The following is a 17512-nucleotide window of genomic DNA, read 5'->3' as shown; positions in this document are numbered from 1 at the left end:
CTTAGGTTGTTTTGTTCAACTAACTACACAAAATTTATAGCTATTTATGGCTTCTAAATGCCTCCATATTGAACTTAAGATTTTTAATTAATAATTACTAATATAATAATTACTTAATAATAATTTTACATTTAAAGTTAAAAATAAGCAAGTTAAAACTTCATTTGCAAAGGCTTTTCTTCAAAAATTTAGAAATGTCTAAACTTTCACAAATTATTTATTTTATTATCACCGCCTTGTTAAGGATTTCAACAGATATAATATGGTTTTATATTTTTCAAAAATATATTCTGGAATAAAATACATATGTAAAGTTAAAAAGTATATTTGGCATCTCATAGAGATCATCTCATAGAGTTTCTTTTTGAGATGTTTGTTGTTTCTATGACTCAAATATAATATTGGTGTTATTGCAAAATACTGTCAACTTATTGCAATATACTGCAAACATGTAACTCATTTCAACCATTTATCACAAGTACACCATACTTTCAAAGAAACTCTGTTAAAACAAAATAATGATGTTTTTAATTAAAAATGTTAAATGTTTTAATTTAAAATGTTCTTAGAAAACAAAGTTCTTTTATTTTAAGTTAAGATGTTCCAATACCATAGATCTAATGCTTTGATGATATTAAAAATTTCAAAAATTATAATAAATTACTATGTGTGGCTGATGTGTTCCAATGTGTGGCTGATGTGTTTCAATGTGTGACTGATTTACTAACCATTTCATCTCTAAAATATCAAATGTTTTTTAAAAAACTTTAAACATTTTTTTCAACTGAAGCAAAAAATGAGTTCATAAGTTACAACTTTGTATTCTGTAATTTTAAATGTGTGCTTTTTTCACGAATTTCTTTTTAAATATCAGGGTAGTTTAAATATTCAAAAAACAAAGTAATAAATCTGCATTATATGTATGTCTTTACTAAAACAATTCTTTATGGAGCAAACAGTATAATGTCCGTGTTAGCCATGAAACCAAAATACATGTTAGTTATTGGCTTGTGTTTACATGTACCATGTAAACACAAGTAAATATTATAATATAAGTTTTTTTAAACTAAGGATCTGTTGAAAGTATATCTTTCTTTAAAATAACAATGTTAAAAATAATAATTTTATCAGTAGATCAAAAGTGTTTTGTACTCAATAAATAAATCAGTTTGAGTTTGTAAAATCTTGTATTTAATCCTATTTTGTAAATCTATTTAGAAAAAAAGAGATTTAATACTTCCATTAAAAAAAATAACGATTACGAAGTTCCTGTAAACAATGAATATGCAGTTTTAGAAAAACAAGGTATTTCTTTTTTAATATTTTTATAAGTATTTCATTAAATATTTTCTTAGATAAACAATATACAGTATATAAAATATATGATATAAATATTTTTTGACCAATAACAACAATTGAATTTATAATATATTAATAATAATAATTTGAATATATATATATATATATATATATATATATATATGTACATATATATATATATATATATATATATATATATATATATATATATATATATATATATATATATATATATACAGTCACATAGTTAATAAAATTAAAACTTCAACAATTTAAAAATGAAATTATTTTTAAATTGAAGTAATCGCAATCTATATAACTGCAACCATTTTCTGTTTTTAAATTCCAAAGAAAAATTATTTATAACTCTTCTTACCTCATTGCAAAACTCTTTTCAATGAAATTTATTTTACTATATTTCCATCCAAAATAATTGTGACAAAAGTAAGAAACATCAATGTTTTTATTATGAAATAAAATGTTTTGTCAATACTAATTTATTAAAAATGATTATTATTGAAAACATTTTGCGAAAATTATTAAAAATAAGCATTTTATACTATATTTTTTGAAGTTAATTCTTAGAAAAAGTAAAACTAATTGTAATAATGGTTTATCATCAAATTATTCATAGGAGTTCAGATCTTGGGTCATTTATGACTGAAAAAAAGGCCTAACCTTCAAGAAATGTGTTGAAAAGTATCAAATATCAATAAGTGCATATTAGCAAAACTGCATATTAACAAAGGTGAGGCATTTTGGAACTCAGTGTCGTGGTCTGATGGGAGTAAATTTCAAATATTTGGTTTTAAAAAACAATAAATTGTTTGGTGCAGAACTTGCACTCTTAGATTGAAATCTTAAAAAAACTCTTAAGCATGGAGATAGCTGATGGTTTAAACTTATGGCTTATGGTTCAAACTTATGGTTTATAATGCTTTGCTTCAAATGGTGTGGGAAGGCTGGAGAATGTTGAAGGTATAATGACAATTGTGGCACAAACAATTCTTGAAAAAAATTAAAGTTATCCTTGAATGGCTGACCTTAATCCCATTTAACTTTTAAGGACATTTTTAAAATCTAAAATAATTCTATCAAAACGAACAAATGAAAAATAATTTTATGAGATTTTTAGTGAAACTTGGAGCTAAATTGGTGCTGATAATGGTGCATATCAAAGCTTTAAAAAGCATGTCAATATGTTTAGAATCAGTTGTAAAAGCAAATATGGTGCAACAAAGTGCTAAAATGAAAATCAGATATGGTATTCTTGTATTTGAAATGATAGTCATTGACAAAACATTATACTTCATAATAAAACTTTAGTGTTTTTTACTTTTGTCACATTTCTTTTGGACAGAAAGAATGTCTAAGAAAGAATTTTTTAAAAGATAATTTCATTTCATTAATAATAATTTCATTTTTTTTAATAATTTCAGTTTTTCAATGAGTTAAGAGTTGTAAATATATTTGTTTTTCTTTGGAATTAGATTTAAAAAAAAAAAACATAAAATTATTGTAGTTATGTAGATCCTGATGTAAATAATTTTGTTTCTATTGTTTTAGTTAATTTTGTTTCTATTGTTTTAGTATGTATGTATGTATCAAAATTCTCCTTTGTGTGATGTATATTTTGTTTTAAGCTTTGTGTTTATATAAATATATATAATAATTAGGGACTACTAAAATACTGAGACCCACAACTTCGATTGCGATTTTGACAAGAGGGCTGAAAGTTTGACGTTTAAAAATAACTTATTGAAGTTTAAATATATATTAATATGGTTTTGATTCTAATTTTAATGGTTTTTCAGAGTTTTTTTTCGTTTCTCTATGAATAGTATTCTAATATCTCATAATTCATTAATTTTATTTCAGTTTATAAAAACAAAAAATCTTATAAAAAGTTAAATAAGTAACTTAAACTTTAATTAGTTGAAACCATTCAAACTATTACTTAAATTGTTTTATTTATTATTTATTAATCTTTAAAAATTACTATTCATAAAACACAAATATTTTAATCTTTCAACAAACAAAAAAAGCATACAGAAAATTTTTATAATCAATTGTAATGTAATTTAATTTTCATGTAGCATAAGTTAAATGTATATCATACATAAAACTTCTGTGTTAAAGCAATGTCAACTATTTTTAATAGTTTACCATTTCAACCACATATTGTACATTGTTTTAGTTATGTGCAAAACTTCTTTACTTTGCGCTTATCAATGTTTAAAGAAATTTTTTTTGATGAGTTATCCAATATTGTTATACCCTTAAAAAACAATTTAATATGATGGAAACAACTGTGTTGATATTTAATGCTTCTAAATGGCAAGAAGCGAAAGGTAGAGCTGTATACAAGTATATAAAAAGTTTATAAAAAGTATCTAGCACACTAAAACCACATCACTGCATTTGATAATAAAATAAAAATAGAATATGAATATCTGACATATTGAATTAAATGCTCAGTAGGGTGACATATTCAACCACAAGAAACTGAGTAAACTCAGATGCATTAGTAGCAAAGATACTAGATATGGATATATTTGCTGAAAATTTATGCTGGACATAACCCAAAATGTAATATAGGGCATTAAAACTATTCAGTTAACAATAGCTTTCATTAGATAGCTATTGTTAATAGAAACACAAGATTCTGAGAACATAACACTGGAGGTTAAAGTATATTTGATTTGCCTGCAATGAAGGCAATAGTAATGGTGAATTTGATTTTGGCTGTTTTGGTAAAAAGGTTTTTTTTTTAATTTATAAATACAGTTTATAAAGTTAAAACACACAAGTAAACGCTAATTTCAAAATATTACATAGTATTATGATGAAAAAAAAGTTTGTTCTTATCTTAAGTTATCTTAAGTTGTAATTTAAATTAATTAATTAAACCAAATTAGCCCACAATTAAAATTGGTCCATCTGTAATTTATACATTAGCATTTAAAATTAGCATTGGTGACACTGCTGACCATTTATGAGTAAAATGAGAATTGTGTTTAATTCTGCTAAATGTTTTATTATTTCAAAATCAACCTCATCAACTTCTGTGCCATCATTTTCGTAGACTAAGCCAACAACTTTATCTGATACAGAGTCATTTAACTTTTTATATACATCATGTATATAAAAAGTTAAATGGCTCTGTGTTGTATGATACATGGCACAAATACAGACTAGTGTACTAGTGTAATGCACAGTAATAACATCATATACAATTAAACGATTGTAGATATTAATATATTGTATAATAAAAATGTATTTTTCAGTTTGTAACGTGTATATGAGAAAACAATCAATATTTCTACTTAAAATTTTTTATTCTAAAAAATTGCGTATTTCAGATTTATAAAATGTCCATATGTGCCATCTTCTCCAGCAATACATATGACATTGTATGGATGATAGTCTTTGAGCTGATATGTAAAACAAGCAGTTTATTTGGATTTTTTAACTTCAAAACAATGAAAATGTTCATGTGTAATGTTTCAAATGGATAGCATACAAAGTATATTTGTTTTGCAAAAGAAACAATGCACTTTAGCTCTCCAAACTAAGGATGACTTTCTACAATGTCATGACACAAAACACAGCTTGGCTTGATTTCATAGCAGCCAAATCTAACTGAATGAGCAATATATATTTCATCACAATTGTTCAATTGTTCAGAACTATTTGTAAACTATTCAATACTGCTGATTGTAAATTGTCAATAATTACTGTATCACATATGCCAAATATGTACATAATCTGTATACAACTAAACATTATATTTGCTAGTTTGAGTTGACTATGATGCATAATAGTTTTGCAAATGTTTTTGAAATTGTGAACAACAGAAGCATATTCTTTAGCAAATCGAATGAGGCCAACATTTGTGATTGGAGCAAATATTGCATCCATGCAATCAAATAGCATCAATAAAAGTCTCCAATGAGCATCACCTTCTAGAATTAGGTTTCCAATCATTAAAGGCAGATTTCTTATCAAACACCATGATTCAGCAGCTTGAATGCGAATATTTTTTAAATTAACTTCTGCTATTTTGCTGCTTTTGTCAGCCAATGAATAGTTAAAATTATTGATTGCATTGTTGACATCTGCAAGTAAAAAATATTTTTTGTCTATCAGTGGCTGCAAAACAAGGCATATTTCTAAAGATACAATAGCTTTTAATACATTATGAATGCAGTCAACTACACTCTGGTCTATGCAGTGAAACTGTGACAAACAATTAAAAGGGCATGCATGTTTAATGCCAGATTCTGAAGCATTGTAATTATCGCTTCTACTTTCTGCCATATAGATCATTTTCTGCTTGAGTCCTGCTACCAAAAACTTCTGTCTTGAATTAAGTTTGAATTTCACTATGTGCACATTTGCAAAATCGGCAAAAGTATTTTACATTAAAGCTTTCCATGAAGCCAAGCAAAGTGTTTGCTCCTAAATTATCAGCTGAAAATAAAATCAATAATTATCAAAAAATCAAAAATCATGAATAGTTTCTTCCACTCCATTTGCTTTGACAACAACACCTTGTTCACTTTCCAATTGTTGCAATAAAGATACAACACTATGAAGAATTGGATAGCATGAGTATTTATCTGTGTGGGCATCTAGCGCATACCATTAACCAACTTAAAAAATACTATCAGTCTTCGACTGATACTCAGGAGCAATATTGCATATTATCATGTATAAAGCTTCAAGTTTATGTACACATGTATGGCTCCCAAGCACATTTTTTACTTCAAATGCATCAATAAAAAAGTGTAGTAAGAATGTTTTTTGTTGTCTTATGAATAATGATGAAAAGTATGTGTATCAACAAAATCTTTTATTTTATTTGGGACTGAATTTGGTGTGCACTTTAAGAAATCTATCCTCAATGAAGCTTGTTCCAATATCTTGGCTAGTAGGATATCAATTGGCACAACATAGCATTTGTCCTCTACTAAAACAGAATGTCTTGATTGCAATGCCATAGAGTATTGTTGCTCTTCACGTATACATAGTGATACTTCTGTTGCTTAAATATAGTACCCATGTTCTTTTAGCCATTGGTTTCTTTTATATATAGTATCAGTTTTATTGAAAATACTAAACATACTTAGAACATCATTTATTGTATCAAAAACAAATTCATTAGTTGGAACTACTTTCAACTTAACTGCTAAAGTTTCTATTGTCTTTGAAGCATAAACAGTCACATCGTTTAGTAGGCCAGACATATTTTCCATAATAAGCTGTGAATTTGCTAAAGTGATATTTGGTTTTGATGTTATTTCTGATACAAACTTCATAACAGATACTTCAATACTGTCTCTTGCTATAGACTTAGAGTTAACAATTATCGCATTATTGCGATTTTCAATTTGTGTCAAATGCATCTTCGTGTGATTCACTTCGTAAATTGTTGCTGCAACTTTCATTATTGTTGAAGCCAAAAGTTTGAACTGGAACAACAGAATGATGGTGCTCAAAATGCTTTTTTAACTTACAAAAGCTAAGAAATACTCGTGGACATTTATTAAACATGCATCGTAATTTGGATCCTCTTGTTGCTAAGCCATGCAAATTTCGAAAATGGCAAAAAAGATCTGGTAAATCTGCAAAATAACTTGAGCCTTTAAAATATTGCATGTTTATTTTTAAATGTTTTTATAGTTTTGTTACCTTTTGCAGCACATGTCGTCACTGTTGTTGATGGCACTTAACTTCTTTATTAAACGATCAGAAGGCCATACTTTGATTAGCACAGACATTCTGTAAATGTATAAAATATTAACTTATATATTTAAATTTTAACTTTATGAAGAAATTATTTTTTTGAAAATGACATTAATAATGAAAATAACTAACGTTAATCGCACATAATATTCACTAATTAAAATTCAATACACTTTTCAAATGAGTTTTAAGCTTCAAATAAATATTAGGTGTTCAAAGAAATGTATAACAACTAAAATTTTTTACACGCGTGAACTCCATTAACTTAACAAAGTTATTCTGTTATATTATAGCTGACCGAGTAATCCGTAGTGTTATTCCCTTATTTTGTAACAATTTAATTCATATCCTTTACGGAGTTTAACGGAGCCACTGTCAACGGAGTTAATCCGTTGATATTTTAACAGATTATTTTTCAGAGTGTAGAGACAAAATAATCAGGAATCTTGGAAATTTATCAAAAAGTTATTTTTCATACTAACAAAATAAAAACTCTACAAAAATTATATTAAGCTTTTACAGCTGCTTTACTATCTATAAAAAACTGTTTGATTTTAGAAAAATTTGTTTTATCCATCTTGTTGAAAGAATCCAGTTCATCACAGAATGAGTTTCTTGATTCAATAGAAATTTTTTAAAGCTTATTAAAAATCTAAAAAGTTTTTTTAATTTTTAATAAAAAACAATTTTAATTTACAGATAAAAATCATTTTCTTGAGAGCCTACTTATAAAGTAGCTTTTTGAACCATGTTATATAATATTGATATCATTGACATAAATGCTTCAGGCCTTAGCTTAGATGTTTCTGTTTAATTTGAGCAAAATAAAGCTTACTGAAATAACTACAACATAAATTTGAAATTTTTGCTTATATATTCGAATTCAGCTAACCTGATACTTAAATCTTTTCGGACAGTGCATACTACATCTTAAAGGCTAGTGCTTTTCATCAACGCCCATATTGTCTGTTAGTGATTGAATTTTATTTGGTAAAGTTACTAACCATCTTACACATAATTCTTTATTTCATAATGTCATAATTTCTACAACAATTTCGTACAAAGCATTCTCTTAGCATGTCTGAAATGAGATCATAAATTTATTTTTAAAAAAAGAACAAAAATTACTTATTATTTTTTATTATAACCACAAAAATAGGTCTACTAAGTACTAAAATAACGTATAGTCCTTATATTATTTTGTTAATAAAGTAACTTAAAAAATGTATTAGTAAAATGCTTTTACTGGTGTATATATTTTTAGTATGGTATTTCAAACATAAACAGTCTTTGAACAGTTAAGTATATTAACACCTTGTAGACTTAATTTGGATCAAACGTAATTATGTTACGTATCAAATCTTTGTACATAAACTAATGTTAATACATAATATATTTTAAATCTATCAACCTGTTTGAAATCATCAGTATTGTTTAAGTACCACTCTATTAATTTAAACTATAATAGAATACATTATTTATTTGTGTATTAAAGTCAGTCCTCTCGCTGATTTCCCATTTTCCGATTTCCTGATTCAATGTCGTGCATCCCGGACTTTAAGTAATCCTTGTACAATAATCAAACTTAAAGTAAAGTCTATATAAAATTCATATAGTAAAGTCTATACAATAATCATATAGTAAAGTCTATACAATAATCATATAGTAAAGTCTATACAATAATCATATAGTAAAGTCTATACAATAATCATACAGTAAAGTCTATATGATAATTATAGAGTGAAGTCTGTATAGTAAAGTCTATACAATAACTGTATAATAAAGTCTACATAATAATCAGAACCTTTTATTGACTCTTTTATATCTACAAGGTTTGTTCATAAAGTAAGGTGATTTTATATCTTTATGAAAAAGTATTTATTTCTTCTTAGTTATTCAAGCTGTTCCAAAGTAATCACTCCCCGTCCCTCTGAATAACACTGGTACCTTTTACCTTTTATGTACCTTCTACCTTTTTTTGAAGCTTATTTTAATCCTTACAGCAATTCTTTTAATTTTTCATTTATTGGTAAAACCATGATGCAGTTTTTCTGATCCCAAACATGGCAAATCTCCGTTTTTTTATGTCTTTTTAGTTTTGGGAATAGGAAAAGTTTGCAAATTATGCCAAATCCTGTGAGTATGGTGGCTGATGCATAAATCTGGTGTTTTTTTGGCCAAATAATACTTCAGAAGCAACAATGAGCAAGCATTATTGTCCCATAATTCCAGATTTTTTTTTTGTATTGCTTTTCTCCTAAATGGCTCATAACTTTAATGTAATACTCTTTTTTGACTGAACCATCTTGTGGTAAGAGCTCCTCATGTAATAGACCTCATTAATAAAATAAAAATGTGAGCAAAACTTTAACATTTTATCAAACTTGCTTTTTTTGGTCTAGGTTCTTCTGGTTACTTGTGTTTGGATAAATGGGCTTTGTTTTTAATGTCATAATCAAATACCCATGATTCGTCACCAATTATGATTCTTTTGAACAAAATTGCATCATCATTGATGTTATTCTACAATTCCTGAGCGATGGTCATTTGACAGCTCTGCAGGTCAAAGTTTGGCAGTTTTGAAAAGAACTTTGCTGACATAGGTCTCATGCCAAAACAACCGAAAAAATTGTATGGCGTGATCAGACTGATATGTCAACATCCTCAGCAACCTCTCTAATAGTGGTTTGATGATTTTGAAACAATTTTTTTTCACTTCAACGTTTTCATTTATTGTTGACATGGGGGGCTTTCAGAACAATATTTGATGATTTCGCCAGCGAAATTTGAAAAGCCACCTTACTTTTTGAACATACCTTGCATTAAGAAACTTTGAACCCAGTTTATTTATTGGAAAATACTTCTATAATGAAATTAAAATCTAAATGTAAATTTCTAGAAAATTCTTATTGCCACGATGAACCAAACTATCAATATCGCGATGAACCAAACTATCATATTATAGAAGCGGAAAATCACAATTCGTTAGACTTTTCAGGTTAGTTATTTTTATTTATCAAAATTTAAATTTTTTTTTAAAATAAAAATAACATGCAAAGGGGCTAACTTGCATAAACTAAAATGCTGTTTAAAGCTAAAACAAACTTTGGTCATTCAAACCTCAATTTAAACTTATTCAAATTATATGCTTCTAACAAGAAAAGTTCTATAAATCTTTATTATTTAAATATTTGAGCAATGAAGTCTAAAATTTTATTGTTTTTATAAATTATTTACAAAACGTTTTATAAAGTATTATTAAAAATTTTTCAATTAGACAATAATAAAGAGTTAAACAAAAAACTTAGTGAAGACAATTACGGCTTTGAACCAGAATACAAAGAGATTGAGGTGAGTTGCGGAGGTGTAGCCAACGATTCTAAAAATTATGCCTCGATTTATGCTTGTGTACCGGAAGTAGCAAAGGATAATTTGTCTTATTTTAAAAATAAAGTAAACCCAACCAAAAATGTCCTCACTGGAATAAAATCGAGTCCTGCAACCAGTAGACCTTCAGATTTATATACTCCGATAAAAAACAATCACGTTTCCAATAAAAATACTTTGCCAAGTAGATCTACAGATATATACACCTCTTTGAATATTAAAGATGGGCAATCGCCTAAACCATACGCAATGTTAAAGTTTGATTCATCTACAGAAAAGCATGCGAAAAATAGCTAAAAAAATCAATTATTAGCAATTTGTTTTTAAAACTTTTAAATTTTAAATCTTCTATTTTGTAATTTTGTATATAATTAACAAATTTTAGTTTGAACAATTTGTAATGCATTTGATTTTAAAATATGTATTTAGTTTTATAAAATAAAGTTTTATATTGGCTGTATATGTGTGTATATACACATACAGTCATATACATCTGTCCGTACATGCATATATTCGCACACACACATACACAATTTTTAGGTTTTTTTATTATATTTTGTACGATTAAAAAAGATCTTCAAAGAAACTTCACTCTTTATATATTTTTGATTTTTTTCTCTTAATCGCATACTTTTTTTTTCGCTATTTTATCCTTTGGTTCTTCTTCTGCAAATAATAAACGTAACTGATACAAAAAGTTGGTAATTATGATAACTTATAAATAATGCAGTTGTTGCATTTATTCCGTTTTATTATGCGTTATATTTTTCATATTTTCAAAATGTATAACTGGTTAGCAATGCATTTATGGGATAGAACAGCAGCGGTTTGTTAATAATGTTGTCACACTACTCTGAAGTACTGTATTACAGGAAAAAGTGAGAGGAATGAACCCGTTTTATATAATTTCAGATTATTAGTAAAAAACTAATAATGGTGCATCACGACAAAATATCATTATACATCACGACCAAAAATTTGTGGGACATCATCTCTGATTTTCCTGATTTTTACATATTATTATGCGCATTATGAAGATAGGTTAAATTTGAAATTTCAGACTTCCAAGTTCAACGGTTCAGAAATTATAGCTTAAGAAAAATGACACAGTGACCCTCTCAATTTACAAATGATCAAATCAGACTACTTTAGAGTTGTATAACTTTAAATATATCTAATGTCCATTCGCCTAAAAAGTCCAATTTTCAGCCATTTTGAGATGCTTGTAAATTTTTTTATATCTTTGTTTTGATCTAAGATTAACAGCATATAAGACTATTAGTCCCAACTATCTTAAAATGAAAACATTATAAACTTGTCAAATTCACATCAAAAATACCAGCATTTTTAAATAACCCTATTTTTCAATTATCAACAGTTAAATGTGTTATTAGAAACTTATTAAAACTCAAGTCTACCTGCTTGCCTTTGTGAGGCATGCAACTAATTATAAATAGTTTTCCAAAAATATTTATTCAAAAAACTATTGGGGGCAAATGCCCCTGCTGCCCCTCTGTTTGCTACGGGCCTGTAGCAACAAAGCATCAAATATAATATCTAATCTTTAATCCATTTCCATTTATTCAATTAAATATTGAAAAATTACAAGTTTTTTTATTATTTTACAAAATTAGGTTAGGTGTCACTCATATAGTTAAAAACTAGTCATTGGAGTGACACCTAAATAAAATAAACAAAAAAAAATCAACGCAATAATAAATAAAATTAATTAATTTAAAAATAATAATAATAACGGTAAAGCTATAATAAATTAAACAATAAGACAAAAAATATGAAAACACTCTATTAATAACAACAAACAAAAATAAAGCAATTAGTAAAACAGAACAAATAAAAACAAAATTTCTCGCAAACGAAAATGCAAAACATAACTACAAAATGAAAATGCAAACACGAAAACTTCTACAAAATAAAATTAAATTAAAAATAAAAACAAACTTAGTCATTTACTGGCGAAGCAAGAAAGGTGTAGAAATATTAATAAAATAGAAAAACGGCGAACAACAAAAATATTTAGCAACAACAGCACAAATAATTACTAACTTTACCCAAACAAAATGTCAAAACACAAAAATTACAAAATAAAAGCAAAAACTACAAAACGAAAATGCAAACATAAAAACTTCTACAAAATAAAATAAAAAAATAATATTTTGTTATTTTTAGCGAAAAAAAATAGGGTAGAAAAATTGGTAGCGATTTAGCACAAATCGATGTTCGAATTTTTTTTGTTTGTTTTTTAAAGTGTTAATTTTGAGTGTTTACTTTTCAAGTGATACTTTTTTTGTAATATGAAAATATAAAAAAACACGACCGCCATCTGCGATGACCTTGCAAAGAATCTGTTCGCTATCACTAATCACTATAACAACGCTTTAACAATGTTTCGCTACAACAATGAATTCGCTATAACAATGAATCTTGAATCTTTTGAATTGAATCTTCGCTATAACAATGAATTTGCTGTAATAATGAATTTTTTAATAGTTCGCTTTAACAATGAATCTTGTTCGCTATAACAATTCTTACAAAATGAAAAAGCATAGAAAAATTAAACCCGAGAAAAAAAAAATCCTTTACCCAACATATAGGTAATCACAAATTCGGAGAACTATGTTATAACTACAATATTATTAACGGTTTCATAAAGTCTTATTAGTCTTCATTGGGTTATTTTCAATGGGTTTCTTTATTTTTAATATCTGTTTATAATATTCTTGTCAACTTCATAATATACTTGAGCAACTTTGGTTAAATCTCTTTTTTTATTATCAGTGAAAAGCACTCAGTTTTTAAAGTCATAATTTTTGGGAATAGCATTAATTCAGTAGATTTTTGTTTATTTGAAATTCATACGTACCCAACTCCAACAAATTTAAAGTCATTTTTGAAAATTTCACTTTTATTGTGCACAATTTTTTTTTGTTTTTGTGTAAGGAATTTTAGAAAAAGGAGAGTCTAGAAAATCTATGTGAACCATCTCTAATATTTTAAAATTACTTGACTTTGTTGGCTTAGTTTTTTATTACTATTATAATACTAATTAGACTCTGGACTTCTAAATTTATAATGTAATTCTCTAAAACATTGTGTACTGCATCAATCTCGTATAAGTTACCGTGTCATGGCTCAGAAAATTTCTGCTCTGTAAATTCAATGTAAATTCAAACTGACTTCAAAAAATTAAGTAATGGTAAATTTATTTATTAAATTTTTATTTTGTGGAGCGCAAACCAAAGAATGATTTTATCAATATAAGAAATTCGTGTTGATACTTTCTTTCTTCTGATGGTTGTTCAAGGATTCTTTACACTTATCACATCCATCTTAGGTTTAAAAAATGATAAACTAAAATCCTCATTGAGGACATTTCTTTAAATCTTTATTTTGTTTACAGGATTTTCATCTGTAGTTTTGTACATATCAGATTTTGATATGTACAAGGGTTTTGAATTTTTTCATGAAAGTAATTTTCGTTGTTGACTAACGCTCACTGTGCCACAAAAAAATTATAACTATAAAATAAACTGCCAGAACACATTGGTAGCAAGAGGATTTGTAAAATGTATGCAGGTGACACGAGAATCCTCAGTGTTGTTAACGAATCAGAAAGCAAATTTTGTCTGCAAACTGACATTTATAATACCATCAATAAGGTTCAAATATGGCTCATGCAACTTAACACCAAAAAAACGTAAACTTATGCACATCAACCTGACCAAATCTCTTCCTTACATCTATTTCATTGATAAAAATGAATCATACACCGTAACCAAGAGAATCCAGCTAAAATCAACTATGTTGAAAAAGATCTTGGCGCTCAACTTTCTGATGATCTAAGGTACAAGAGTCAAGCATTCAACGCTGCTGCAAAGGCATATAAAATTTAAGGTGTTTTTTTAAGCATATACCTTTGCTAGCTAAGAAGTAAAAATCTGGAAAAACCTCTACACGGCTTATGTCCGCCTTCATTTTGAATATGCTATTGCTGTCACAATTAAATAGATTAATGCAATTAAATTCAACATCACCTCAAAAAAATACTCCATGAAATAAAACACTTTGACTAAAAAACAAGATGTACTAAACTTGGTCTCACTTCCTTTAATGATATAATAAAGCGTGTTAATCTTATCAAAAATATCAAATTTAAATCGATTCTTTGGATAAGAATTGATTCAATGAACTCGTAAATTAACCATTATCCACTCCTCCTATATGGTCATTACAAGGGTGAATAACAGTAACTGTCTGGTTCGATATACTTTTTCAAAAATCGAGTTTTTTATTTACTAATTTATATGTATATAATTAATTATAAATAGTAAAACAAAACACTTATTTAACTTGAGCTCCTACTGTCAGTTTCTCCGACAGCAGGAACATCAGAAAGCATTTTTTTTACTACTCTGCTCTTTAAAAACATTGAGCACTCTTTTTGTAAAAGACGCTAAAATGTTTGACATTTTAGTAATATTTTTTAAAATTTGTCTCTAATCAGGAGAAACTTGTAATTACCAGGTCAAACCTACAAGAACGTTTGTTGGAGTATTATATTAATCTTTTTCTTCCCTTATATTATTCGCACAGAAAATCTAAAAAGATAATTCTTTTAATAAAATTGATTTTTGATTTTTAATTTGTCCTGTTGTTTGTGGCCATTTCACAGGAACATTAATAATTTATTCAAACACTTTTTTTAATAATACCGTAAAAACACCTAACTATGGACGTTTTGAAAAAAAATTAAATAACTTACAACAAGACGAATCAAACGATATAAAAAAAATTATTTAAATTTTAACTTTAAAATTTAAGTTTTCAAAAAACTTGTTTTTATCCGGAGTTTTGGTATTGTGAACCTAATTCCGAGTGGCGGGTGGATACACACGCATAAACTCATTAAATTAATTAACGAAACTGTTATGAATATTTTACATAAATGGAGTTGTTTTAAATTATGTTATGGCAACTTAAACAAATATTCCTTTTATATAATTCCATAGTATGATGATAATCAATCACACAAGCGACGCAAGACTAACTAGCACACTGTTCGCAAGTAAGTCATTGAGTATCTGTGCTGCTAACCTATTCAACAGCACAAAAACAACTTGAAAAAATTGGCTCTTCTATCAAATTAATATTTTCATGAATCATGAATCTTTTTTTATTATTTTTTTTTTGTTTGCTTGTTTTAGATGACTTTCTTTCAAAAGTTTTATTTCTTTTTTTTGCATTTTTTCTTTTTGAGATGTAGCAGCAATTTTTTTTTGCTCTCGAGATATTTTTTGGCAGCTTGTTTGTTTAGTTTTTGTTTTTTAATTCTTGTTTGGCTTTGTCAAAAGCTATAGCATCGGCTGAGGCCATATTATAATTGACTGGCCGTTTGAATTCTTTTCTACAATCTAAAGGTAAAAGTTGATCTTTGAGTAATATTAAAACGGATTGGCTGATATCTTTTCCTGCTTTTTTAACTTTTTCATTTATCGTATTTAAACTTCTAAGATTGACATTTTAGGTTTAACATTCCACCTAATAGTGTTTTAGGTGCATTGGTTACAAGCTGAAATAAAGTATTAATGTTCTGTTCTTCAACAGCCTCATGAACTTTGCCAATTTTAGTTTTTTTAAAGAGAAATTTTTGATCAATCAAGTAGAAATGAAACTACTACCAAAGCCACTACGAGCGTTTTCAGGTTTAAAAAACTTTTCGATAACTTCCTTAGACATGACAGGAAATTTTCTATATGATAACAATTGAACTTTATTTTTAGTTAAAAAGTTGTCTACTGTACATTTCCATTCGTCTTTAACTTTTTTAAAGACACCTACGTCTAATGGCTGTAAAAAATGGCTCGTATGAGCAGACAAGCGTCTAAGTATAATATCATTTTCAAAGGTTACTTTTTTTCAACTTTATACTAATATGTGATGCATAACCATCAGAAAAGAGCAGTTTTAACTCTTCAAGTTTATTTGCATGAGACAAAGAAACATTTTCAGCGCCACCTATTCACCAGCTTTTCATAATATGTTTTTCTTTGTAAATTACTTGATGTGGCAAATCCCAGGAAAAAAAGTTTTATAGAATTTCTATTTTTAAACTTTTGGAACATATGGTTTATAGAAATTTTATAGAATTCTATAAAATTTCTATAGAATCTCTGTTAATTTCAATAGAAATTCCAATAGAACTTTTTTTTCTACTTTTTATTTTATAGAAAATTAAGTTTTATAGCAATTTCTATAGAAATTAATAGACATTCTATAAAAGTTTTATAGAATTCTATAAAATTTCTATAGAACTTATGTTACAAAAGTTTATAGAAATTCTATAGAACTTTTTTTTTGGGGATAATTTCCATAAGCATCACAACATGTCAAAATAGTTGTCATTTTCTTGTTGTTGTTTGGAGATAATTTTTTTGGATTTCTGTTACCTTTTCTGCATACAATTTTAATTTTGTCTAGATCAAATTGCAACCCAAACTCATCACAATCAAAATTATGAAATGGCTACCCAGGAAAAAAAGTTTTATAGAATTTCTATAAACTTTTGGAACATATGGTCTATAGAAATTCTATAGAACTCTATAAAATTTCTATAGATCCTCTCTTAATTTCTATAGAAATTCCAATAGAACTTTTTTTCCTATTTTTTATTTTATAGAAAAAAAAGTTTTATAGCAATTTCTATAGAAATTAATAGATATTTCTATATAATTTATATAGATCATATGTTCCAAAAGTTTATAGAAATTCTATAGAACTTTTTTTCCTGGGTAATTATTGAGATTGTGCTCAAGAAAAATGGCGCCTACTTGGTCAAGTCAGTCGTCAATTCTTTTAGGCTTTGTAGCCACTGCTCTGATAGCTTACATACTACTAGCTTTTCTCGCTCTAACTTTATAAACATATTTTTTCATGAATCTGCTGTACCATTTTTTTAGTTAGTTTCCCATGTTTTAATAAGTGAGTTTGTTCAGATTAATTCAGATAGTTTTCAACAACAATCAAACGCCATTTCTCTTCA

At 27.0% G+C, this 17512-nt stretch overlaps 1 protein-coding gene across 1 annotated transcript in view; it reads left to right on the top strand.

Annotated features, from left to right (window-relative positions):
• The window catches only part of LOC136083692 (uncharacterized), a 98646-nt gene extending 87591 nt beyond the window's left edge, over window positions 1-11055 (top strand). Inside the window, exons 11-13 of the mRNA XM_065803271.1 lie at window positions 1219-1305; window positions 9968-10066; window positions 10346-11055. Coding sequence (XP_065659343.1) covers window positions 1219-1305; window positions 9968-10066; window positions 10346-10752 — 593 coding nt within the window. The 3' untranslated portion in view covers window positions 10753-11055. The remainder of the gene's footprint in view (window positions 1-1218; window positions 1306-9967; window positions 10067-10345) is intronic.
• The last annotated feature ends 6457 nt before the right edge of the window (window positions 11056-17512 follow it).

This window comes from Hydra vulgaris, chromosome 08 (genome assembly GCF_038396675.1).
Source record: "Hydra vulgaris chromosome 08, alternate assembly HydraT2T_AEP".
NCBI classification, from domain to species: domain Eukaryota; kingdom Metazoa; phylum Cnidaria; class Hydrozoa; order Anthoathecata; family Hydridae; genus Hydra; species Hydra vulgaris.
This window is presented reverse-complemented; position numbering and strand designations above follow the sequence as displayed.